Source organism: Aptenodytes patagonicus, chromosome 18 (genome assembly GCF_965638725.1).
Source record: "Aptenodytes patagonicus chromosome 18, bAptPat1.pri.cur, whole genome shotgun sequence".
NCBI classification, from domain to species: domain Eukaryota; kingdom Metazoa; phylum Chordata; class Aves; order Sphenisciformes; family Spheniscidae; genus Aptenodytes; species Aptenodytes patagonicus.
The window spans coordinates 1,794,370-1,819,988 of NC_134966.1; the positions used below are offsets into that span (position 1 = coordinate 1,794,370).

At 58.5% G+C, this 25,619-nt stretch overlaps 1 protein-coding gene across 5 annotated transcripts in view; it reads right to left on the reverse strand.

The window, feature by feature from the left end:
- Positions 1-305: 305 nt before the first annotated feature.
- RGS3 (regulator of G protein signaling 3) overlaps positions 306-25,619 on the reverse strand; it is a 90,398-nt gene continuing 65,084 nt past the window's right edge. For 3 of the 5 annotated variants that reach the window (XM_076355342.1, XM_076355343.1, XM_076355344.1), the window contains 6 exons: positions 10,751-11,398; positions 7,210-7,283; positions 3,365-3,466; positions 2,541-2,602; positions 1,702-1,868; positions 306-1,611 (listed from right to left, as the gene is read on the reverse strand). In XM_076355342.1, the coding sequence (XP_076211457.1) occupies positions 1,426-1,611; positions 1,702-1,868; positions 2,541-2,602; positions 3,365-3,466; positions 7,210-7,283; positions 10,751-11,398 (1,239 nt within the window). In that variant the 3' untranslated portion in view covers positions 306-1,425. Of the gene's footprint in view, positions 1,612-1,701; positions 1,869-2,540; positions 2,603-3,364; positions 3,467-3,585; positions 3,819-5,832; positions 5,892-7,209; positions 7,284-10,750; positions 11,399-25,619 lie in introns of those variants that run through there. The other 2 variants (XM_076355347.1, XM_076355345.1) reach the window with 2 other exon arrangements.

Here is a 25,619-nt window from a genome sequence, read left to right on the forward strand (position 1 = left end):
GGGACCCGGAGCTACGCTAGGTCACTTACGTTTCTGGGCATTTCCATGTTCAGAGGTTCATGCCCCGCCATGTTTAAACAATGAACACTATCCCTGGGAACCGACTCGTTTTGGGCAAAACTTTCTGTGTTCCTGCAGGGCTACACCCGGGCCTGGCCTCAGGAGCATCTGGCAGCTGCTCCATCATAAAAAACAGGTCAGAAATTCACAGAACCAGATTTTCCCATCTTTAGCCATGCAGTAACAGGATTTTACGCTCCTCAGTGAAGCAGGGGATGCCCGGCTCCGCCAGCACTGAGAAACATGCCACGAAGAAAAGGCAGCTACAAGAAATTATATTCTCCTTTTATTTACCTATGACCATGACAATGTATTTTTGCTAGCTGCAGAGATGCTTCGCACTGTAAACTGGGTGCCTGGAGGCAGGCAGTCCGTCCAGCTCTGCCAGGTTCAGCAATAACCCCCGCTTCTCAAAACACAATATTGTTATCCAGAGTAAGGAGAGCATCTGATTCACAGAGCTGCTTTTCTCCATCACCAAACTCTCCGTCGTCAGGGCATGATATATACACCCAGGCTCCCCCAGCGGCCCGCTGCTAGGGAACGCGTTTTGTCAGATAAAACCTGCTAACTTAGAAAATGTTGTACGCACTCAGAAAAAAAGGCATCCACTCCACCGGAGAACTCCGCCGCGACACACACAAATATTGCACTTGTAATTTCAGAAGGGGAAAGGACACGAAGATTTCCTATTACACAGCAACGCGTCCAGCTATAGGAGGTCAATAAATAAATCAGGGGTGGGAGCGGGAGGCGGTTGGCTTGCACGCCTCCAGCGCAGGGAAAGGACCCGGCTTTCGCTGCTCCCGGGGGGACCCGCCACGAGCGAAGGAAGCGCCGGGCTCCTGCGAGATAGCTGCTTCGGGGGAGCCGGGAGGCATCACCGGCACGGGGAAGCACAGCAGCATCGTGGGGCTGGTCCAGTTCAGAAGTCTTTTATCCGGGGAAGATGTTCATGTCGGTGCTGTTGTCCCCTTGCCGGAGCCCTGCACAAAAGTCCTCCTCCTCCTCGAAAGGGATCACTCGTCGCCTTCCAGCAACACTCGCAGCTTGGGCGCGTGCTTCACAGTAGTCTTGTGGGAGCTTCCCTCCTGGCTAAAATCCATGCCAGAGTCACCCCGAAGGCGTCGTACCAGCGATGCTGAGATGGGGCGATGGAGCAGTACCAGACTGCTTGGCTTGTCAGTCCCCTCGGCCTCGTGCTCGGTGCCTTCAGCTGCCTCACACCCGTCCGCTGCAGCAATATGGCTTGGGGGCATAAACGGCAGCGGGAAGGCACACTCCTGCCGTCCCCCGGGAAGGCCTCCGCCACCTGATTTCATGTAAACACACAGCTCCCAGCCTGCCTCGAGAGAGTCCTTGGGCCTACAGTGGGGAGCTGGCTTTCTTCTGGTTAATTATGTCTAAGTACAAGTCAGAGCGGAGGAAGCGGGGGTAGGAGTCCTTCTCCATGAGCCCATAAATCCTCTTCTGCGCGAGGTCGAAGCAGCTGCGGGTGATGTTCTGCAGGTTCTCCTTGGTGTGGTCCCGCGTGTAGGAGTCCAGGTTGACCTGCGGGCAGAGAGACCAGCGCCAGTGAGCAGCTCCGCAGGCAGCTGCCGTGCTGCGGAGCCACACACCGGCGTGGGAGCCAGCCCTCACCTCCTTGCAGGATTGGATGGCGATGTACTCAGCGAAGATCTTCTTGGCCTTGGAGACCATCTTGGACTGGGATTTGATCTTCTTGAACTCCTCGCAGGCCAGCCAGAACTCCAGGTTCTCCTCGCTGAACTCAGTGCGCAGGAAGGCCCTGAAGGCAGCAAGTCCGTCTGCGGAGACAGAGACACATCTCTACTCCCGGCTCGCAGGCAGGGAACAGCCCAGCAAATTTGCAAAGGTGCAACCTAAACTACCTCCCCCACTGTCCCCTAAAAACCCCTTGTGAGCCCTTGTGCAAAGCAGGCAGCGATGGCATTGCCAGCCAAAGCATGGCAACACGAGCCATCCATGTGCTGAATCCGCAGTCCTCAGCCCGGCTGCGTGCATGGAGAGCCGAGAGAGGGAGACTGGGGTTGGAGCGGGGGCAGCAACGGGGAGAGGACCCCCTGGCCACCCCTATGGGGGCCAGGTGTAGGACGTGACCACAATGCGGGGTGCCCCAGCTGTGATACGCAAGAAGGGGAATGGTCTAAAGCAGCTCCTGCTTCACGGACCCACTGCACAGCTCCGAATCGGGCACAGACACGAATCGCTGCCTTTTTCTCCCCAAGCTGGAGGAGGGCTGCAGCCCCAAGCCACGGCTCTCCCCGGCCCCTATCACAAAATCCCCCCCTGGGCCAGGCAAGAGCAGAAGGGGTGCAGGCGAGGGGCAGCCTCATTTCTCTTTGTCTACCCCCAAACACCAGAAGGGATTAACATAGGAAATCCCAGCTTTATCCATGCACGTGTCTGGATATTTCCCCAGCAACAAACAGAGGAGGAAGAGACGGACAAACACTTACATTTGTGCAGCAGCAGCTTCTCCAGGGAGTCCCCCCACTTGAGAGCTTCCTCAGGAGTGGGCCTGCGGGAGAAGGACAGCGCGTTGGCAAAGCGAAGCTGCGAAAGCCGCGTTCGCCGCCTGCCACGACGCAGCACGAGCAAACCATTTCCAGCCAATAAAGCAATGCTGTGTGCCCCAGCGGGGCTGGCCCCGGCTCCCACATCGGCACCAGCACTGCCAGACCATCTGCAGGCAGAGCCAGGCTCTGCGCCAGGCAGCACCATGGTGGCTCTGCTGGAAGGAAACCTCTGCCTTTAGACGGGCAGGAAGAAATTCCGATACAAAGAGGGCTGTGCGGGCAGCCGTGCCGCTTGGGGTGTCTAAGCTAGAATTGGAAAAGCTCCAGGCAATGCCGAGGAGGCTGCGAGACGGCGGGGATTTCAGCCACCCCGTTCAAGCAGCTGGGTAAGCCGCCGGGTGTGAGAGTGGGGAGGGTTCGTCTCCGGCTGCTGGAGCATCTCCAGAGCAAAGTGGTTTTTCAAACCATCCTCTGGCCAGTTAAAAGTTTCACGTACAGGCACTGGGAGAAAGCAGCCGTCAGGGAAATTTTCCAGCCCGAGCCACCACTGTGCCGCCTCCTGGGCACGGACCTCCTACCTGCCTGGGGGGGAATTTTCATCCAACAAATGTTTCTAATGCTCCTGTGGATACAAAAACTGTTTGTCCACAGCTTCCCCAAATGGGGTGACCCCAGCCTCCCTCGAGGTGACATTCAGCCTGGCGCGGCTCGTCCCCAAGCCCCCACGGCCCCCAAGCCCCATGCCACCCGCTCACGGCACCTACTTGAGTGATTTGAGCACTTTGTCCAGCTTGCCGGAGGGGTTGGCCCCCGGTGACTCGTTTCGCCGACGAAAAATCCCCAGCCGGTTCTTCATGTCCTTGGCTCTAGAGGGAAGAGCAAGTTTTAGCAGGCGGGCAAGGGGCTGGGGGGACACCCAGCACCCAGGGGACCCGCCAGCAGGCTCGTCCCGCGCGTCGCCCGCCGCCCCGCACCCGCCACCTACTCCTTCATGGTGTGCCGGCGCTGCAGGCTGCCATTGTGGGGTCTCTGCACGCCCAGCAGCATCTCCGCATGAAACTCCAGTGGCTGGGGCTTGGAAAGGTCACGGAAAAAGGGCATGGCTGCTGGGACGGCCCGTGCAGCGGCTCCCGGCGCGACCGGCGCAGCCAGACGCTTGGGCGCTCTGACGCCGGCTCTGTGCCGCGCTCCCGCCCGGTGCGGCCAGCGCGGAAGTGGGAGGGCTCAGCCCGGAGGAGCTTTAAATGCGGCGTGGGGTGAACGAGGCACACGCGAGTAAGGGCTGTGTCAGCCCCACTGCTATTTCGGACGGCTCCACCGTTGCTGGGGAAACTCGAGGAAAGGTGGAAAAATCAGCGCCGAGGGGGGATAGTGGGGCCTTTCAAGAGTCGGCGGGGAAAATAATCACGGCGGGGATTTATGAGGGCTATTTATAGAGTGCAGGCATCCCAGGGAAGGAAGCGGGGCCGGCGACGGGGCTGAGTGGGGTTAGGAGCAGAGCGGGACAGCAGCGCTTCACCGTGTCCCCCCTGGGGGGACGGGGTTGGGAGCCCACGGGCGACCCGCTGGTGCTCACACTTCTCCGGTGCCAGCCCGGGATGGGCACGGCCGTGGGGACATCTCCATACGTGGAGATGGTGGTTGGGACAGGCAGTGTGCGGCGTGGAGGGGCGCTGGGGCACAGACACCCCACGCTGCCACCCTGCACTGGTCCCCGCTCCACTGCCCCTGGACAGACAGACTGACGTGCACCCGGACACAGGGCTCCCAGTTCCCCCAGGCAACTGCCACCATGACAAAGCGGGACAAAGATTTTTGGCAAGTGCCACGGGAAAGTAGGACCCCCAGCCCAACCCCAGCCTGGCCCTGTGAGGGCTTCCCAGGGGCCAAGGCAGGGGAGCAGGAGGTGGACAAGGTGACGGCTGAGGACAGGCGTGGACGATGCTGTCCCCTCGTGGCACATCCCCTGCATGACACCAGCACGAAGGGGTGCAGGGGCCACGCAGGGTGGCATGGGATGCTCATCCTGCACCGAGGCTGGTGGTGCCACCAGGGTGGACGGGGCCCCAGGGTGGCATGGCCAGGCCACCCCCTGCAACCTCCCACGGGTCCCACACCAGTGGGACTACGCGAGGATGCTTGGAGGAGCCACCTCTGCCTGGCCAAGCCATGCCCAGGGCTGGCTGGGGACACAAGGGGCATAGGAGGGATGCAAGACAAGGGTGTACCCCACCCCGAGTGACGCTATCTGGACCCACAGCTCTCTCCAGTCCCAGGAGGGTAAAGTACAGCAATCCACTGGGAAAAAAATAGCTGCAACAACCCCAGGGCTCAGTCCTGCAAGGTACTGAGCACCCTGAGCCAGAGAAGGATTTTAGAGGGCAATCGCCCCTCCTAGTCCCCGGTGCTGTCCGTGCCCTCGTAGGGGGCATGGGTGGTTTCGCTGCCTTTGCATCGTCTGGGCTGTGGTCCCAGCAGGACGCATGTCCCGCTGCTGCCAGCTGCCAGGCACCGGCTCAGCGCTAACGTGGGAAAAGCGGATCCAAACACGGAGCCTCACGCTCCAAACACCATCTGCCTCCCATTACCACGCTGCCAGCAATGCTGGCAGCCGAGGACCAGCCGCCACACAGGACGGGCCATCCCACGCAGTCCCGAGCAACAATTTTAGCAGTGTTCCCAGTTTAGCAAGGCAGCCGCCGCAGCTCGGCGCCCGGTGGGGCTTTCAAAGCTCTGAAAAGTCCTTACGTGTGTCCCCAGCACACGTGGGCTTCCTCCACCCGCACAGCCCGCTGCACAACGCCAGCCAGCTGCAGCGGGTAGCTCTGCCGCACAGCAGGCTCTGGGGTTTGCAGGTGATCGCAGCTCATGGGCAGATTTGCCGGCTGTAATACGCCAGCAAGCACCACCTAAGGAAGTTCCTCAACTTAAAACGTGCTGCTCCTTTTGCACACACTTGTAAATAAATAGCAAGCGGCACAAAACCAGTCTGCGGCAGCCACCAGCATACACAGCCCCCAGCTGCGGCCAATCTGTGGTATAAAATGCCACGGCAAAAACAATGTTTCATAAGAAAGTGCTAGTTTCTGTCTGGAGTCACCCCTGTAAAGTGATCTGCACCCAGTGCCCTGGCACGGCCACGAGGCCACATCCAGTCCTATCGCCCTGCACCGCTTCCAAACCATCCCCTGCAAAGCGCATCACCTTTCCCCGCAGGAATCTCAAGTCCTACCTTTCCAGGTATTTTTCGGAAAAGTCCACCATCGCGTGGTACATCGGGGAGTGCTGGCAAGCAAACAGGGCCGGCACAGCGTACCGGTGCCGGGCGGGGAGGCGAGTGCCAAACCCCAGCCACTTGCACCATAAATACTCCCCGCAGACGGCTGGCAACCAGGCTGCGCAGCCAATAGCCGGCCGGAGCGATGCCGAGAGGCTCCCCAGCGCATCTGCTGCTGTCTCAAGGTGAGGAGAAAACCCTCTCTGCAGCCGCCCCTGACCCCGCTAAGCTGGGGGCGGCTAAGCCTCCCCCCGCCAGCCCGATTCCCCTGGCTCAGCACCGCAGCAGGGACACATGGATGGGGGAACGTCCCTGCTGCAGACTGCAAGGGATTCATTTTAATTTCGAGTGGGGGGGGGGGTGGAAAATAATGAAAAGAGCTAAAAATAGCCAGCTGCAGCTAGGAAGCATGCGGGACAACAGTGCCGCTCGCTGGCAGGCAACGTGAGTGGCCAAGCCGTCGAGCCTGAGTACGCGGCCAGCACGCTCAGCACCCTCGCACCCCCTGAGCCGCTCAAACCACGTGCGACTTCTCCACCTGCCCCGAGCCACGTGGAGCGGGGAAAGACCCAGCCCTGGGCATCCCTGCGGCCATGACACCCGGCCGGATCCTGCATTGCAAAACCGGAGACGGTTTGTTCCAAAACATCCTCGCTTGGCCCTGCCGGGGCCGCCTGCCCCCACCCAGCTGCAGCTGCACTCGTGGGAAGCAAAGGCCACGGCTGCCTCGTCCTTGCCCAGACCCACTTTTTGGCACCCCCAAAGCCTTACCAGGAGAGGCAGAGAGGCTGCGAGCATCCCTCGGCGGCCCCCGCGCTCGGTGCTCCCGCCACGCTGCCCACGCGCTGCGATGTGCTGCAAGGGCTGGAGCCCATCCCGCGGTGGGAAACCTCCCCATTCCTCCTCCCGGCATGGGGCCAGCGGGAAGGAGGCCCCCAGCTCATGTTTCACCACTTGCATGTCCTCTCCCTGAACCCGGCGCTGCCGGAGCAGAGCTCTGCCGGCACCAGGGAAGCTGTTTTCCCCACACCACCGGCAAGAGCTGGCTCCTTCACCCTGTCTGTCAAAGCAAGGTGAACAGGGTGCTGCTCCCAGCCGGGCTGTGCGATGCCCCCAGCACACCTCCCACCCTCCTCCCTGAAAATCACGACTCCCTGTCTGAAGTGAGACCTTAGTTCATGCGTGTCTTTGCTGCTTTCTTCCCGGAAAAGCTTGGGGGAACGAGACAGGGGGGACCCTGAGGGCTGCCTGGACCAGCGGGGCTCGGACGAGGTGTTTGACCATGGCAAACAGCCCTGGTACACTCTGATGCCACCACGATGTGACACTTACAGGTTCCTGCTCCGTTTCTTGCGGGAGGTCTCGTCCCCTTCGTCACAGCTGCATTCAGGATCGGCTCCGCTCAGCTGGGGGGGGAACAGAAAAACAGCATCTGCATCATCATGCTAGCGCATGCCCACAGTGGCACTCCAAGGGTCACCAGCCATCACTGTGAGCATCCCCCATGGTCCCTGCACCCACACAGCCCAGAGCCACGGCATCCACAGGGCTCCTTCCCCACAACCACGGCTGGCTGCAGCAATGCAATGGGACAAGCTCCTCTCCGCTCTGGCATGGGAACCTGCCTCCCCGCACCCATCCTGTGCCACCTTCAGTCCATGGTGTTCCTGGAGCGTCTAAGGAGACACCGTGGCTGGTGGCCCAGGTACCCCTCCAGGTTCGAAATGCTGACAGTGGTACGTCCTATGGGGAGGATACCGGCATCCCCATCCCTGATGCTCCTATTCCTGCTGTCTTGAGCGGGCACAGGGACCCCTCCCCAGCCCGCAGAGCACCTGGTCCCAGGCTGGGCACCCAAAATCAATCAGGGGTCCCCCAGCAGTCCCCGGGCAGGAAAAATCAGAGCAGTTCAGCCATAATTGAATCATATCATGGCAGCTTTGAAGTCCGAGGAGCACCCAGAGGGCGTCACTCCCCGACCACTGCCCCGGGGCAGCCTGGGCAAACCAAGGGGACCTCGAATGCACCGTGAGCTTGAGGCAGCACCAGCACAGCCTCCGAGCCACGAAGCCTGGGGCCAGGCATGGGAACCTCTGAGACCACCACAGCTCGGGAGCTTTAGTAATTCATCCATTACTGAGCAAGACTGGAAGATGCTCGCTGCCAGCTTGACCCCGCAACAGAGCTCAGCCCTGCGCTGCTGGGGGCTGCAGGGCACTTTCCAGGATCGCCGCCCCGCGGCCGTGCCGTGGGAACCCGCTGCGCAGCCTCGCAGCCCCGGGCTCAAGGCTTTTGACACTTCCTTCCATTCTGCGCCCAGGTTTCCGGAGTTTATCGGCCCCAAACAATGCAGCCCTTGCAAAGCACCTTCCCCAACCAGATAGGGCCCCGGCAGGCGGGCTGGCCGGGGCGACGCGCAGCCGGAGCACGTTTCCTGCCATTGTCTGGAGAGGCTCCACCGCGCTCGGGGACAAAAGGCAGCAGCAGAGCTCGCCCGAGGAGTCCCAGAGCTCCTGGCCACAATACACTCTTAAAACAACCACCTCCCAGCCCCGACCGCAGGAAGGAGGGGAGCGGGGAGGCACACCGGGCACGACGGCGTTAAAAGGGCCAACAACATGAGCCCCTCTGAAATGCTCCCAAAGGGGGAATACAAAAACAACACCTTGATGGATGCTCTGGAACTGCTGCCGAGGCCAGCGGGTGTGGGTATCGCTGGTGCTTGGCAGCTTGGTGCTGCCGCTGGAGGGGATCCACAGGGGAATTGTACATCAGTGTCCTGCTCCAGAAACCTCGGAGGGTTTCATCGAACTAGTCAAAAGGCACAGCCTGACGAAAGTCCCTCCAAAGTGTAGGCAGGGGGATGGCAGTAGCCCAAAACCCCATGCACGCGGTGGCCCAGCACCGTTCCCGGCTCCCCTGCCCGCTGTGGCCCCGAGGCAGCCTTGACCCCTCCACAGGCAGCCGGAGAGGCAGGGCAATGGGAGCAGGCAGGGAGTGTCCCAGGAGGGCAGACGGGCAGGGGATTAAGGCACCGGCCATATGGAGCCAGACAGAGCTGCTGTAGAGCTGGAAGTGGGAGCACCAGGAGTTCCAGCAGCCACGCTGCCCTCATCGCCGGCACGGGCTGCCCCGGTCCCTGCTCCAAAAAAACCTGGTCTCATCTGCACCAGAGCAGTTTAATCCAGGAGGAGCTCAGTTTGACCCTGCTGAAAAACATCCACCCAGATCGGCCAAGAAAGCGCAGCTGGGGGCTCTCTGGGGCAGGAGCGGGGTACGGTCCCCGGGTCTCCCCCCCGCAGCGAGCGTGCAGCCCGCCCGGTCTCAGCCAGTGCTGCAGCAGCCTCTGGCCACAGAGCTGCGCGCTCCCAGGCTGCACGCACAGCGGCACTGTGAAACCTTTTTCCAGGAACCTCGTCACTGGCAGCCCTAATGGGACACTCTCACCAGGCACTGGCACTGACACCACCTCCCTTGCAACTGCGCTGGGTAGCGTGGGTGTCCCTGCCACAAAGGTGACCCTTCTTGATAGGATCTGGGAGAGGGTCCGAACCCCCCCCAGCCCACAATTGCTGGCATCAGCCTCCAAGAGGGTTTGGGCTACCCTTTTGCACAGCAGCCCCATCTGACCGGCCTGTCAGACTTGTAAGGGCTCTCACCAGCTGGCCGGGGACTTTGAGCCCAAAAAGTGCTCCAGGAAACAGCATCAGAGGTGGCTTTTCAAGCAGCATGAGCCTGGCAGGAAGAGGGTTAACCCCATCAAGGGTTTAACCCCATCATCCGGCCGTGCTTGGTGGCATGCAGGGCTCTGTACCAGCCTCTCCTGCCCAGGAGCCAGCTGCTGTGGAGCAGCATGCAACGTGGTCCTGAGAACTGCAAGGTGGTCCCGAGCAGTGTGACATGGTCCTGAGGCATACAACGTGGTCTTGAGCCATGCAACGAGGTCCTGAGCTGTGCAACATGACTCCAAGCAATGCAATGTGGTCCTGAGCCATGCAGTGCAGCCCCAAGCAGAGCAGTACACACAGCCACTGGCAGAGATCAAGCCGGCATGAGCATGGTCGGGCAGAGCAGGGTGCTGGGCCAGCGCCGCAGGAAGGCAGGCAGCCGCTCTCAGCACCCAGCCAGCCTTCACCCCGGGAGGATGGGGCAAGCAGCACTTCTCACACACAATCTCTGCAATGGCACATTGTTTCCTGTAAATATTTGTTATGCAAAAATACAGCCAAGGCAAGCTCTGCTCCAGGGAGGCATGGGGAGCACCCCAGACAGCCCGTGAGCACGGGCCAGCCGCGTGCAGAGCTCCTGCTGCACGGCCCTCTGCTGCTCCTACTTTCTGCATGTCAGGGTCAGAAATCACTGCTGACCTCAACCTTTTTCTGAGATGGGCCCTCCACAACGGTCAAAGCCCTGCAAGAGGCTGGCTGGGGCAGAAAGCCACACTGCTCCTGGCATCCCCAAGCACACCGGGCACTCTTCGTCACCGGAGGCTCTCTGGAGCCTGGTTTTCTCCTGTCCCTGCTGCTGTGAGCAGCTTTTTGCAGGTGCAGACACCCGGGTGCACCTCTCCCTCCACTGGTCTCAGCAGACAGCAGCTCTCCAGGACATGGGAACCTGTAGGATCTGGATGCATCGGTGGGAGATGCCCACCCACAGCACCAGCACACTGGCTCTGGGTGACATCCCCTGAGTGCTAAGCATCTCCCAGAGCTGACTGCCAGTGGCAGGGACCTTCCTGGCCCCTCAGATGCCAGCTTTGCCATGGCCATTGAGAGAGGGGTCACGTGCTGGACACCTCCACCCCAGGAGCTCCCCCATCCCCACGGCCAAGCAGGAGCCAGCCGCCCCGCGGAGCCAGCACCGGCTCACGTACCTTCCTGTGGCCCGAAAACAGCAGGGTGAGCTGGTGGATGGAGCCGCCGTTTTTGGCGAGCTCTTTCTTGAGGGTCCTGGGGGAGGGCAGGGCCCAGTGGCCCTTGGTGCCCTGGCTGTCCGAGCAGTTGAGGGTGGTGTCGGAGGTGAAGCAGTGGCTCTTGGCCTCCTGCAGCAGGCTGCCCTCACTGTGGGTCCGGCGCCGCAGGGAGCTCTGCACACTCAGCGTGTAGACAGGCTGACAGCCCGACGTCTCGATCATGCTGCTGCGCTTCGCCTCGTTCCTCTCCAAGTAGTGCTCGTCGCTGTCCTCCTCCGCATCCTCCTCGTCCTCATCTTCCTCATCATCATCCTCCTCATCCTCCTCATCATCCGTGGTGCTGCCCGCCATGCCCGCCGTGCTCTGGCTGAAGGTGCTGTCGAGCCGCAGCTCAGGGATGACGAAGGCTGGCAGGGAGCTGGGCTGCTCCTCTCCCTTCTCAGTGGCCACCGGCTGCTTTTCCGCCAGGAGAGGACCCTGGGTGGCTCCCAGAGCCTCCCAGGGCTCAGCCGGAGCCGGTGCCTCTGTGGCTGGAGGAGCATCACCCACTGCCGCCTTCCCATCCTCCGAGTGCATCTGCCCCGGCTTCTCAGTGTCTGTCTCCAGCATCTGCCCAGAAGAGAAGATAAAGAAGGATGAAGGCAGAAGCACCCCAAATCTCTCACTGGCCACCTTCCTGGGGAGCCTCTCCGCTCCTAACACCCCAACCACAAGGCTGGCACCAATTTTACAGCCCTAACGGTGCTCCGGTGGGGTGGGACTGCATCGTCCCCAGGTCCCCAGGTGGTGGCAGGTCGCCCATCACTCCCACAGCACCCAGTCCTGGTCCTGATCCCTGGAGCACCAGGTTCCCCCACCAGCAGTGAGCTGGTGGCTATGGGGCAGGAGTGGGATGGGGCCACCCAGCTCCCACCTCCAGCACCCGGCAACACCGGTGGGTTTGGAGAAAACCAGGGGGGGGCGGTGGTGGGTGGCTCAGCGCAGCGGTGCAGACAGCGCAGACAGGCTCGGCTCCAGCCGCAGAGGCAGAACCGGTAACATCATCCTTACCCCGATGGCTCCCCAGTCCCCCTGGGAGCTGCTGGGGGTGCTCAGCCCTGCAGAGATCTTCCCCGAGGTCAGCAGGGTGACAGAGAAAACCAGCAGCTCTGATCCAGCAGCTCCGGCCCCTCCTGCAACGCATTATTAAATGCAGAAGGGAAGCGCCAGGCTCTGCTCATCTGCGGATTGCCCAAGCTCAGCCCAGCCGTGGCCACGAGCAGCTCAACCTCCCTGACCAGCTGTCCCGGCTGTGGGGCTCCCCACGGCCACTCCGCTGTGCCCTGCGTAGACATGGCCCTGCAAAACCGCAATCACTCCTACCAGCCCCTTTCGGTTTTTTAAGCCTTCGGGGCTGTTTTTTGCCAGCTTTCCTCTGCAGCCAGGAAAGGCCTGAGCAAGCTCTGCCCTTTCAAAGGGAAAAGCCTGGGGTAGCCCAAGGGAAAAAACCTCCAAGGCTTCTTCGTGAGCAGGCGGAGCCTGCAATGAGCCCCCCCCGCCAGAGCTGGGTCCTCTCTTCTGTGTGATTTTCCCTTTGCACAGAGCCCGTCTGTGCCAAAGGGGTAAAAACAGCTCAGCAGGGGAGAAAGACCAAAGCAGAGAGAAATCCTCCCCCTGGGAAGTGCTTCCCACCTATGCAGACCCTGTAGGGCTGAGGTAGGGGTTATTGTACAGGACCAGCCCCAGGTAACAAGTCACCCAGCAAAAAAATGTCACTGTATCCCCAGTTAAGATCCAAGCATTTTCAAGAGCCCGATGGCAACCAGAAAGCTGGAGCTAACAAAGCCACCACACCTGTATAAATTAGGTTGACTTCAGCTTCAAAAAGAGTAGCGGCCCCAGGAATTAGCCCATCCAGCCTCACATCCCAGTGGGAAGAGAGGCAGCCACGGAGCGGACGGAGGCTGTATTCCCATGGTGGTCCCAGCTTGTGACAGCAGACCCTTGCGAGCTGGCCCCTGGGACAGCCAACCTGCTGCTAAACACCTCCTCGCCCTGCAGAGCCAGTGCACGTGGATCATAACCTGCCACTGGATATCACCAGCTGTATGCAGATGTTGGGCTGCAAAAGCTGCTGTCATCCCCAGGAAATACCCTGGAGGTGTTTAAGCCCCAGCTTCGGCACCATCCGCTTTGCACAGAGGGGATGGCACAGAGACCACGTGGCACCCGGCACCATCCGCAGGCACCCGTCTGAGCTAACGGGTCCAAAAAGCGGGCCAGATTTCCAAAAAGATGCCAGCGCCGCAGCCAGCTGCCTCCTGGGCAGCACGCAGAGGAGCTCACCCATGTCCGCCTGTGCCTTGTTCTTTTTTATCATGCCAAAGGGGCCCCCTCTGTCCCCTTCCAGCCTGACTTGCCGCAGGCAGCGATTTAGCATCACCTGAACTGTCCCAGAAAGTCTGAAGGCTAAAATTCAGAGACCATCATGTCCTCAGCCCCATCTGCGACATCTGCCCCATCGCCGAAACAGCTGGATTTGGTGGGAGGCACAAAGCACATGCTCAGTTTACCCTGTCCTTGGGGCTGTTTCACTCCTCCCATGGTAATTTCTTGTAAAAAGGGAATGTTTCCAGACTTGCCGTGCAAGGATGCTATTTGCACCAGCGTGTGTTTTAATGATGCTGTTTATGTCTTATTTGTATTGCAATCACTGTCATCATTATTTCATGAAATAATTAGAGGAAAAACCCACGCAGCCCTCAATTCACTCCCCGCAAAGCCCTCCCCCTCCCCAACAGCTCTCTATCTGTCCAGTCCTTCTGCTTAACATTGCTGGTTGCCTGCATCAGATAAGGGCCTAGAAGGAAATGAACAGGCTCCTTTAAAATGAGAGACATTTGGGGATTAAATTAAATCCCTGCGCTAATTCAATCAGAGACTCTGCCACTCTTCAGTGGCACGGAGGATATGAGCAGGAGCCTCACCACCGAGCGAGGTTTCCATCTCGGGCTGAAAGCACCACCGGGGCTGTGAAATCCTGTCCTCACAGAAAAGGGCCGTGGCTGAGCTCTGCTAAACATCACCTGATGGTGGGGGAAAGACAGGGAAGGAAAGCGGCAGTAATGCCATCACGGCCAGCCAACAAGCCTGATCCTGCCTGGAGGCACCAGGGACTTCATCAGCATGAAGCCAAGGGCCACCTTGCCACGCAAAGCTGATTTGGGCCAGCAAGGACAGGGATGCGACCAGGTTTCTTTCTCATCATCATCGCGGCCAAGGGGCTGCTGGAGGCGGCAGCAGATGGAGGCAGTGCTGATGCTGTCTGAGCAGGGAGGTGAAGGGGACATCCGTCCTTCCACCTCAAGGACTCATCCAAAACATCCCGTGGTCTTGCTGCAGCATGGGTCCCTCTCCTCTGACCAGCGGCAGGAGCTCAGGAGCCAGCAGCCAACATCTGGATCTCCCCATCCCCAACATCTTGGTCTCACTGCTCTCAACATCTGGGTCTCCTTGCTGTCAACATCTGGGTGTCCCTATCCTCAATATGCAAGTTTCCCTGTTCTTAGCATCTGCATCTTCCCATCCTCAACATCTGGGTCTCCCTGTCCTCAACGTGTCGGTGTTCCCATTCTCAACATCTGCATAGAATCATAGAATCATTGAGGTTGGAAAAGACCTCTAAGATCATCGAGTCCAACCGTCAACCCAACACCACCATGCCCACTAAACCATGTCCCTAAGTGCCTCATCTACACGTCTTTTAAATACCTCCAGGGATGGGGACTCCACCACTTCCCTGGGCAGCCTGTTCCAATGTTTAACCACTCTTTCAGTGAAGACATTTTTCCTCACGTCCAATCTAAACCTCCCCTGGCACAACTTGAGGCCATTTCCTCTCGTCCTATCGCTTGTTACTTGGGAGAAGAGACCGACCCCCACCTCGCTACAACCTCCTGTCAGGTGGTTGTAGAGAGCGATGAGGTCTCCCCTCACCCTCCTTTTCTCCAGGCTGAACAACCCCAGTTCCCTCAGCCGCTCCTCAGCAGACTTGTTCTCCAGACCCTTCACCAGCCTCGTTGCCCTTCTCTGGACACGCTCCAGCACCTCAATGTCCTTCTTGTAGTGAGGGGCCCAAAACTGAACACAGTACTCGAGGTGCGGCCTCACCAGTGCCGAGTACAGGGGCACGATCACTGCCCTACTCCTGCTGGCCACACTATGTCTGATACAGGCCAGGATGCATCTCCCTGTCCGGAGCCGGGATGGCCTAGGGGCTTTACTACATCCTCCCTGGAGGACCTCACGCTTCACCGTTTCAGTTTCTATTTCAGCCTGTGGCCAAGGCAGCATGTCCCAAGAAAGGGAAGAGAAAGTAGAAGAGCTGCCTCCAAGCCCCAGGACGGCTATGAGGGGTAATTTTAGGGAAGGAGGATGATTGGTCCAATTGGTTTGCAACAGCAATAGAGTCCCTAATATCCATTTCCCCATTGAACAAGCCTCAACACACCCCAAAAAAGCCAAACATTGCCCTGCCTGCTCCAGCATCCTCAATCTCTGCACCTGTAACCCGTTGCCTGGACTCCCTCTGCCTTTGGGCATCACTCACTGACTCAAAAGTTTTCTTGAAACCAAGATGGGGGAGAAGTACTGCAAACCTTCTGCTCTTTGGTCTGTAATTTGATCAGTTTTTTTCTGGTTGCTGCTGCTCTGATGCCAGCAGAGCAAATTTCAACCAACAGATGTGGGTTTGTCAGCGCAGCCTTGACTTCTCCAGCATTTCTTTAAATAACGTGCCCTTTCTGGTGGCCCATGGCCGGGACTTCCAGCTGGGAAAACACCGGCCACAGAGACGGCACAGCTGTGAGCTGAAGCCTGCACTGGCCTTCCCCCAGTGCTGCCAGCTCTCACGCTGCCAGAAGTGCCGTGATATGTGGCATTCCCTTAAATCCCCAGGTCTGGGAGGTCAGGGATTTTTTTGAGGCTCTCAGTTTCTTATTTCAAAACCTCTGCTCCTCGCAGTCATGGAGCCGCTGTGGCTCAAGTAAAGCCTGGACACAAGAAAATTCAATTCAGCCTTTCTTGGCTCGGGACGTGGATGCTCAGGTTTTGCAATGCACATCTTTCTCTTGTGATAATACTGGGAAAGAGGAGGCTAAACACGCCTAGAACGGCAGCGCCCTGCTCCTCAGCCAAAATCAGGGATTGGGAAAAGCAGGAAAGTCCCTGCAGGTAACACACTGTTGGACATTGAGCTGGGCGGGAGAATGAAGGACGCGCTGCTCCAGCTGTGCTCTCACCCCGGGAGGAGTTAATGGACTGGAAGAGCTGCTCTCATGGGCCGTCCCCAGACCACAGCAGCCCCATCCTCTGTGAGTCCCATGGAGGAACCTCTCTGGCTCCTGCTGCCCTTAAATTTACCTTGCCTCACCTGCCCCAAAAAGCATTTATCTCCATAGGAATAAGACCAAGTCCCTCTCCAGGGGGATTTCAGAGAGGACGCAGCCAGCCTTGCTGCTGGCAGTGTGTTCCCTGTGCAGAGGTAACATCCCTCCCCAGAGCAGACGGGATGCAGGGAAAACAGCACCTACATCACCCCAGGAAACACCAACGTCTCCAAAGTAGGTTTTTCCCAAAGTGGGAGAAAAAAATTACAATTTCAGGGGTTTTAGCATGGGACAAACTGTGCCCAGATCCATCAGAACAGAAACTTCTAACTGGCCGTGTGAAACTCTACCAAAACCACTGATGATGAGCACCTCAAGGCTTAAAAAGTGACTGTTAAGAGCCAAGTAAGCACACGGCTACAGAAAGCGGCATCTAATAGACAGCACAGGGCTGAGAGGAAGAAAATGAAGCCAGAAATGCAAAGCAGAACTACCGAAACTTGAGAAAATTTTCATGGGAGTCATTTTGAAAGTGCTCGTGAGGAGCATCCCCCGGGCGGCTCCACTCCTTGCCCTCCTTGAGCTGAGGTGGCTCTGTGGGGCTGGCCAGAGCCAAGGGCTCATTGCACAGCAGGGTTTTCTACCCATTCCCTGCTTCATTACTGAATCGATGAATAATTGATACAGAGCAATTAGTGTAACAGCAAAAGCAAGCACGGATGTATAAACACAAAGAGCAAGATCCAACAGTGCGCCGGGGCAGGGTGGCGGGGGTGGACATATGCCTCCAATGAGACGCCCGTGGTGGTGCAAGCATTTGTACCACCCAAAAAACCCTGGGCTTGAAAGGTCTCGGAGCCCTGGAAGGAGAAGTCCTTCTATGCAGGAGGAAATGATCCCGTGTCAGCAGCCTGCGCTAATCCCATTACCCCATTACTGTCATCCCCAATTGATTGCTCTGCAAACGGGGCCTGACCGACGTATCGCCCAGCCCTGCCGCAGCAGTGACTGCACTCTGCACCTCTCCCTAGAGCCGCTCCGCCCTCTGAAACACAGCGGTAAACAGGAGCCGATGCTTCATCGAGGGCAACAGCCTTACCCGTAGCGGAGGGCGTGCAGGAAGGGAGCCCGGTCTATAGGTGTAGCTTGCACCCCATATTTTGGGATCAGCTGCTGAAGGTGTCAGCAAACAACCTGGGACAAAACCTCCCCATGCCGTGTACTTATGCCGAGCAGCTGGAGTTAACACAGAATTGCTGCCGCTGCAGCACCGAGCTGCCAGCCCCAAACCGCCAGCCCCGAACTGCAGCCGCCCCGACAGTCCCAGCTCTGGACCCCGACCTGTCCCCTGCCCGGTGCCCTCCACCCCCACCGAGGCTATGAGCACACACACAGCTCTGATTTCAGTGGTAAGGGCTGAATTTACTGGTTTGTCCCCAGTGCCAGTAAACGGAGGGTTTCCATAAGGCTGTAAAAGCCCTAGAGCAGAAAGCCCACGTTGCCAGCACACTGCAATGCCACTCCCACAGCAAGAGCCAGTCGAAGCAGATGGTACAGCCGTACACAGCCCAAATTTGCAAGGGAACCTCAAAAAGTCCCCGTTGCTACAAACGCCCCCTCGTTCCCCTCGATGCTGCTCGTTACCAGCCCTTCAAACCCAGCCTGGCAGTGAACGAAGCCGGGCAGGAGCCACAGGCTCCCCAGGAGACAGTAAGATCCAGCCCAGCAGAGGGGTGCGGGAGGACCAGCGCGGGGAGCGGAGCAGACACCTTTGATCTAAAAGGACATCAGTGCTCCCGACAGCGCTGCGCTGCTTCCTCGACCTGTGGCCGGATCCTGCCCAGCGAAGGGTACAGCCCGCAGGCTGAAAAAGTAAAACCTACCAAATCCAGGCTCTCAGCTGCATCCCAGCTGCACGGGCCAAGCGAGCGGCATCTCCCTCCGGCAGCCCCAGCCCCGACATGTGCCCGCAGCCGCGGCTCAGCAGATGCTAGCGCAGCGCTCGGCTCTGCCTCTGCAGTTATTAATGTCCGTGTCAAGCGGCAGCTGAAGCCGCCCCAGCCTCTCCCAGACACTGCTCCCTCGTGCCCCTCGTGCTATTTACAGCTCTGCTAGCAATCCCTGGAGGCACTACTACCTGCTGATAAAAGTGGATGACCGCTCTGCCTTGAGGAAGAGCTATGTATCACCCTGAAACCTGCCACATTCGCTTTTGCAGCTCCCCTTCTCCTGCCCTGTCCTGCCCCCGAACAACACCAAGCCACAGACCGATTCCGGTGCTTACTGCTAAATGAAATTCTGCTGCAGGTTCACAGTTGGGTTTTTTCCCAAGCTACTTTCTGTGGAAAAGGGACAGCTCTGAGGTGGGAGATGCTCTGCAGCGTGGCGCTTCACCCTCTGCACTGCAATCCCCTACGAGCGGCTCTACCCAAACAGGCAGGGACAGGGAGAAAAAACACACAGGAGGGTGTACGGTCTTCGTCTGGGGGACAGCCCACGCACGACTATCTGCCCCTTCCCTTCTCCTGCAAGGATCAGTGCCCTCTCGTGACACCCCCATACACACCGGGCTGGGAACCCGACTGCCTTGGCTGGATGTGTCTCCTCCTGGTATTACACTTTATTGACCAAGACAGGCAAGTTGCCCTGATGGCTGCGGAGAGAGAGGACAGTGGTGTGTGTGCACAGCCACTGTCACACCCATTTGCCGGTGGTTATCTGCTCCACAGCCACCGTTCACTGATGGGTCCTCGCTGCCGTGGTGACAAGCTGTGCTCAGCTCTCCTCCAGCACGCACTTCAGGCACACACGTGTCCCCCTGCTCCCAGCCAGCTGCAGGCTCATGGATGCTCCTGAGATGGAGCAGGGGAAACGTGCTGCCTACTCTTCCTTGCAGGTAGCCACAGCTTTGCAGTGGTACAGGTAACGTAAAAGGTCCCTCACTGGGTCTCACTGGACACGGAGCTGAGCTCAGCTACAGGATGCCATCACCAAGAGCAGCAACATGGCACGGCCACCCCGGCAGCTGCGGTCAGCACCTACCCTGCGCACTGGCGAAGGAAGCTGGGCTTGGTGGGTTTTCTGCCTGATCCCTCCATGAGGCCGCCTGGCTGGCTGCAGGTCTGTGGGACATGGGCACACACACAGCCCAGGGGTGTCACCACACTGGGGGTGCCCAGCTGCCCCTGAGACTCAGAGCACCCCCAGCCTCGCCCCTCTCAGCCAGGAACGAACCCAGCCACCATCCAAACCTGCACACACCCACCGCACTGTGTCCATCATTTTGGCGATGCAGCTCCAGTTTGCCCAAGTCGGGCACCAGCTACTGCCTGGAAGCCTCCTCAACCTGGGTAGCTCGGCTCCCACAGGGTGAGCGTGGTGGGACCCGGTGCTGGAGGCTAGCAAGATGACGTCTGGGTCATAAATATCCCTGGCAGTAAAAAAGCAGAGGAGTGGGGAAGGGGGAGGAAGGAGCGGATCCCATCATTGTCACTCAGCCCACAACCCTCAGCATTCTTTCCCTGCCGGGGGAAACAAGGTGCTGGTCAGGTGGGGGAATCTCTCTGCAGCGTTATCTGCAGGGGCAGAGCATTGTCCCCTGTGCAGGATGAGGGAGGTGACAGCAGGAGTCTGAGCTGACGCATTCAGCCACTGCAGAGCCATTGTGAAGGACTCATCCCAACATCACTTACAACAGGACCACGAGGTCAGCACTGGAAGCCATTGCTGCTGCCTGCACAGATCACGGTAAGGAAACAACTGCTGAGAGAAGAGGACCTGGCAGAGCAGCTCTGCCTGCGATTGGCACCAACAGGGCCATGGCCAGAGCCACACACAGAACGGAGGAATCCCAAATGGTACCAAAAACAACACTGGCGGCTCCAAAGTCAAATGCAACCCTCCTGCAATCATCCTGTCAAGCCTTGCCCTGCCACTCCATCAGGAAGGTCCTTGTTACAGGGCGGGACGCCAAGCCTCATGGAGGGCCAGGGGACCCCACGGGGGCAGGATGAAGCCATGCCTCCCACTCCCACACTGCTCTGGGCATCACCACCCAGAGCCCCCCAGCATTTCGAACACATCCTTTGGCTTTGCAAAGATATCAGGGTTTGAGTAACTTTTGCAAGGAGTTACTTGAACTTGGCTTCAGAGTCTGCCCAACCACACGCTCACAGCCCCCCCACCACGCTAGAAGGGAAGAGCATCGGCAGCTACCCGAAACAGGAGTCATTTGGGCACAGGAGAGGAGCACTCCAGCCGAGGGGACGGCATCAGCCCTGCCTGGCATAGGCAGCGTCCCCCGTTCGCAGGCAGCACTGCACCAAAGCACTTCCAGCGCCTTCATTAAATCACAGCAGCGCTGGCTTAAGCCACTTATTCTGTGCCTCTGACCACCCTGTGCAAATGATCTCAACATCGCTCAACCCCCCCGGGCTGCCGGCGCCGCTCCTGCCAGCACGCTCACTCTTACCAGCCCTTCTGAGGATTCACGAGAAACAGACCTTCAAGGGTTTAAAAATGCCTCTGACCGTGATGAAAGTGCCGGCGGCTGCTCGCGACTCCACTACACCACTGTGCCCTCCTGCTCGGGGGGGATGCGGGAAGGATCATTGTGCCACTGGACGTGGCCGGGAGAACATCGCACAGCGCCAGAGAAACACGAGCTGGTGTTCACCGGAGGGGAGAGGTCTGCTTTCCTAATGGCTGTGGAGTCCAGCTAAGCAAATGAACAAATAAAGCCGGAGCTGCGGCTCTCAGCTGGCCCATCTGCTTGGTTGTCCCTCCCCGCTCACTCCTGGCACACACGTGCCTTGGGAGCCCGTGAGCCAGCAGCACCGAGGCCGAGCGAGCGGCTGTCCTGGGCTGGCAGCCCCAGGCACCTCCATGCCACCTGGGCCAGCACCAAGGGCCAGCACCAAGAGCCAGCACCAAGAGCCAGCAGGGCTGGAAACCGAGCTTGATGGAGCCAGGGCTTGGTGCCGGGGGAGATGATAAAAAGCCCAGTACCCAGACCCAGCACCCCATCCAGCCCCACGTGAATCCCAGCCTCCCGGGGCTTTGCACCCCATCCCTGCTCTTAGGACTGGAAGCCAACTGATGTGCAAGAAGGGAATGATGGGGTGAAGGATCAGCCTCAGGACCCCTCAGCACTCATCTAGGCTCAGCTGCACTGCAGAGAACTAACAGTCAGGCTACTGCATAAAGAGGGTCCCTAAATTCATAACGGGATGTTTGAGACACATTTTGAAGCCTCACAGGGAGCTGTAAAATCCCCCCATGCAGCCTTCAATGTCCTGGTTGCATTTGGGCTTGTTCCCATGAAAGAGGGCAAGAAACCCAGCAAGAATATGGCTCAGGATGGATCAATCTGGGGTAACTCAAACTGCATCTACTTGTTTTATGTTTGCAGCCTGCTTCACACCTACTGCTACCTCTTCAACTTCTGTCCCAGCTGAATTAAAGTCAACATGTTGTCCTTCTCTTGGCCCGTCGGGTGCCAAGGGTGAGACCCACGTGTCACTGTGCACCCAGGTCACCAGCATAGATTCAAGGGTCCCATTCGCTCTGATGGCACGGGGACATCTGGCAGGGACAGCCCCCTCCAGATATTTAAGTGGACGGAGCTGAACTGGAGCCTGACTCGCAGGGAGGCAGCGTCTCCGGTCCCACAGCCCCCCGAATTCACGGCGTTACTGAAGCAGCCTTTGGCTGTCCTCAGTAACAAGTTTTTCCGGCCCTGGGCGAGCGCCAGGCTGTGCGCACTGGCGTGGAACAACACACTTATTTGCTTTACTTTTGTAACCTGGCTCACAAGTACTGCCAGCTGATGCTTTAACCCTTATTGGGGCAGAATAAACCTTAAGGTTTTCTCCTCTGTTTGAGCACCCTGACAGCACGAGTGAGGCGCTGGGAGGGTGTGTGGCTGGGGCCAGGCTGGCCCTCCGGGTGCTGTTGTGATGTGCTTAGCCCTGCCCAGCCTCTCACATTGGCATCGTGGAAGAAAAGCAGGCTCTGATGAAGCTCCAAGTTTCCTGCACCCTTGGCCGTACTCGGCCTGGTCTGCCCTACAGCAGCAGGTCCAGAGCGAGACCTTCTGGAGCAGAGCTGGCACAGACGGGGCAGCAGGTTCCCAGCCCAAAATAGAAGGACTTTGGGCCAAAAACAAGGTGAGAAGGTGCAAATTCCTCCCCTCCTTCCCCATCAAACAGCTGATTGCACTCTGACTACACTCCCAGTGAGCAAAGCACCCCGTGAATGCTGGATCAGAGAAAGAGAGGTTCACCCTACTTGTCCCCAACCCAAGTGGTTGTCACAGCCACCCCAATGCCAGTGGGCCCTTGGCTGTGCCAGCTCAAGTGTGTACATGGCCACCACCCACATGGGAAATGACCCAGTGTAAAGAGAAAGGGTGTTGCTGAAGGCAGCGAGGTGTTGGGGAACGGGGATTGCAGAGTGACATGGGTGCAAAGCAGGGTGGGTGCCTGGGGCACACGAAGGTGCTGGGGGCAAGGAAGAGGAGGCAGGGCGTGGGACAGGAGAGTGGTCGTCCACACTCGCCTTTGCCCACGCTGCAGGCGCCCGGGCCAGCAGACGGGGGGAGCGCGGCCGCCCCTCCGCCTCCAGCTCTGCTGCAGCAGCGCTCCGCGCAGAGCCCTCCCCGCACCACCGCTCCGGCCCTGGTTTCAATCATCCCTCGATTACACACTGTTTGCTTTTGTTGACAGCACATTTACTTGCACTTGTCAAGCACGCTGAAAATAGTGAGAGAAACAGCCCTGCCCTTCCTGACAGAGGAACAGCCAGGAAGGGGCCGGCCGGTCCCTCCAGCCGTGCACCCGCCAGTGGCTCATTCCCAGCACCGGAGCCAGCGCTGCCAGGAAGAGCCGGGGTGCAGGATTGGTCCACGCCTGCTCGCACCATCAGCAGCCATGGGAGAGAGACTGGCGGCCGGGCTTTGAAAAGTGCTGAGGATCCACCACCTCCCTTGGGAAACAAGGGGAGCGCCCGTCCTGGATTCCCACGGCCCAAAGTCCACACCACCAAGTGTCCGTAATTATTTAGCTTAAGGATAATCTACATCTTTCAGATACAGCCAGCCATCATCTCCGAGGTAATCTCAGGTCACGGAGTCAGAAGGAAGAGTAATCAGCCATTCTGAGTGTGGAAGACACAAAGAAACAAGCAGTGAGAATCAGATGGTCGTAGCAGGTTCGTTATAAGAAGGGTGTTTTGCCACTCATCTTTTCCCTGGCAGCCAAACCAGCTGGAGCAGCTCCAGCCCCTGGTGCCTCATCCTTGCCCCTGCTCTGCAGTTTGCCATCTCTTCAATCATGCTAATGCAATTCGTCGCGGTGCCAGGCTGGAAACAGGACCAGTGCAGCGATGCAAGGTTAAAAAAATCACTGTGCTCTGCGGAGATGGTCATTATTCGGCCCAAGGAGGCAGCCTCGCTGACTCGACTAATTCATAAAGCTGCTCTCGCTATAATCACATTGCTGCCGCTGTGGTTCCTCACCAGCCCCAGCCCACCTCCAAGCTCCACGCCTCCCCATTTGGGGATGTGTGTCGCCAAGCTGGGTCACCCTGGTGATGCGTTTTACAGATCCTTGCTCAGCACAACCAAGGGGCAGGGAGCAGACTCCCAGGGTAGACCCAGACCCGAGAATGAGAGTGGGGAAGGCTTTGCAGGTGGAGAAAATATCCACAGAACAACTTCTGCAACTTGCTGCAGCCGGCAGGATGGGTTCATCACTCAGTGAAGTTCAGCCAAGTCTTACAGTGGCAGCGGAGAAGCCACCGGAGCCCCACTTCCACCATCTCTCCTGGACACGAGGGCTGGAGAGCTGGACCACACCGACAGCCACAATTATCCCCAGAGCTCCTCCTGCACTGACTCTGGCAGGAAAAGCCCATTGGGTGCATGGCTGGACCATCACAGCTGTATCCCTCATGGCTTTCTCTTCCTACATCTCCAGAAGTGGATGCTATGTGCACCGTATGCTTGTGTCTCCCAGAAACTAGCAGCTTTGCTCTGAAACCAGCTGCTCTGAAAGTAGCAGCTGTGCCAACACAGACCCCGTACAGGCTGCATCCTCCAGGCTTGACACTGTCCTCCCAGGAGACGCTCCCGGAGGCGGTGACAGCTCTGCAGAGCCATGTCCCTGAGCCAGAAGGACCTTCCTGCCTTTAGTGCTGCCCTACCCGGGCATGGCTCAGGGGGCCTTGAAAAACAAGAGGTGCCATCCCAAAGCCCAAAATTTGTCTGATTTCCCACAGCTCCAAGAAGTTGCAACTTTCCTCCACCAGTTCGGCCAGTCCAGCCCCTCCTTTCCAGATGTGGCCGTCCCTCTGCCCCATCGTAAGCCATCTGTTCTGGGAGGGACTCAGGGACGGCATTAACAGCGGCGTTAACATGTTGAAGGGAGAGCCATTCCCAGCTCACACGCTGGCGCGGCAGCCGCAGAGGCTGCTGAGGAGCTGCTCTCTGCTCAGACAGTGTCCCTTTCTGCAGCTCCAGCGCACAGCTGGCACATGGCACATCTCTGCCTGGCACCGAGGCTGCGCCGGCCCTTCGCTCCCATCGCACAGCAAAGCCCACATATCCTCAGCTGGGCTCCGGCCGCAGCGAGATGAGCTGCCTCTTGCCAAGTTGGAGCAGTTTTGAAGGCTTTGCAAATCAGACTCCTGTTTGGAGCAGAAATCAGCCATGCAGAGGCTGATATTTCCAGCTTAATTTGTCTGTTCACAGCACACAGACACTGTTCTGTTTCCTTAAATAGCCCTAGTATCAAATGACTTGTAAGCAACAAGCAAAGCTAATGGATCACTTCTCCCTTCCAAAAAGCAACTGATTTTCCCAGCTCCTGCCTCCGGCTGCACCAGCATCCCTGGGGACGTCTGCCCAACAGACCAGCTGTGGTGCAGACTGGTCACAGCAGCCCCAACTGCAGCTCGCCCTTGTCTGCCTTCTGCCCGCAGCCCGGCCCTGTGTGCAGCCACCCCCCCTGCTCCGAGCTTGCACACCCACCAAGCATCCTCGCCTGTCCACTCGGGAGCTGCAGCCTCATGCAGGGCTGCTCCCCCTTCCCCACACTGTTCCTTCTTGCGCTTCAGGATCAGGCTTGCTTTAAAATTGCAGTCTGGGCAGTTTATACCTTGCTGGGATGGGAAATGGTGCTATGAACTTAATTAAGTGCCTGGTGGTTGCTCTCACGCTCCTTTTCTCCCTCCCGGCCCCATACCCCACCAGTGGGATTTGCATGAGCTTTGGCAAGCCAAGACAAAACCCCCTTGTCACAACCTTGGAGGGCCCATGCTGGCTCTCCACTGCACCCAAGGAGCACCCTCTTGGCTACTGAGGCACAGAAAAGCCTTAGAAAGGTTTGTGTTGTCTTCTAGAGTATTTTTCACCTGTCCAGTAGCCAGGCTCCTTCCATAACATGGGGAGCAGACACTCTCCAGGG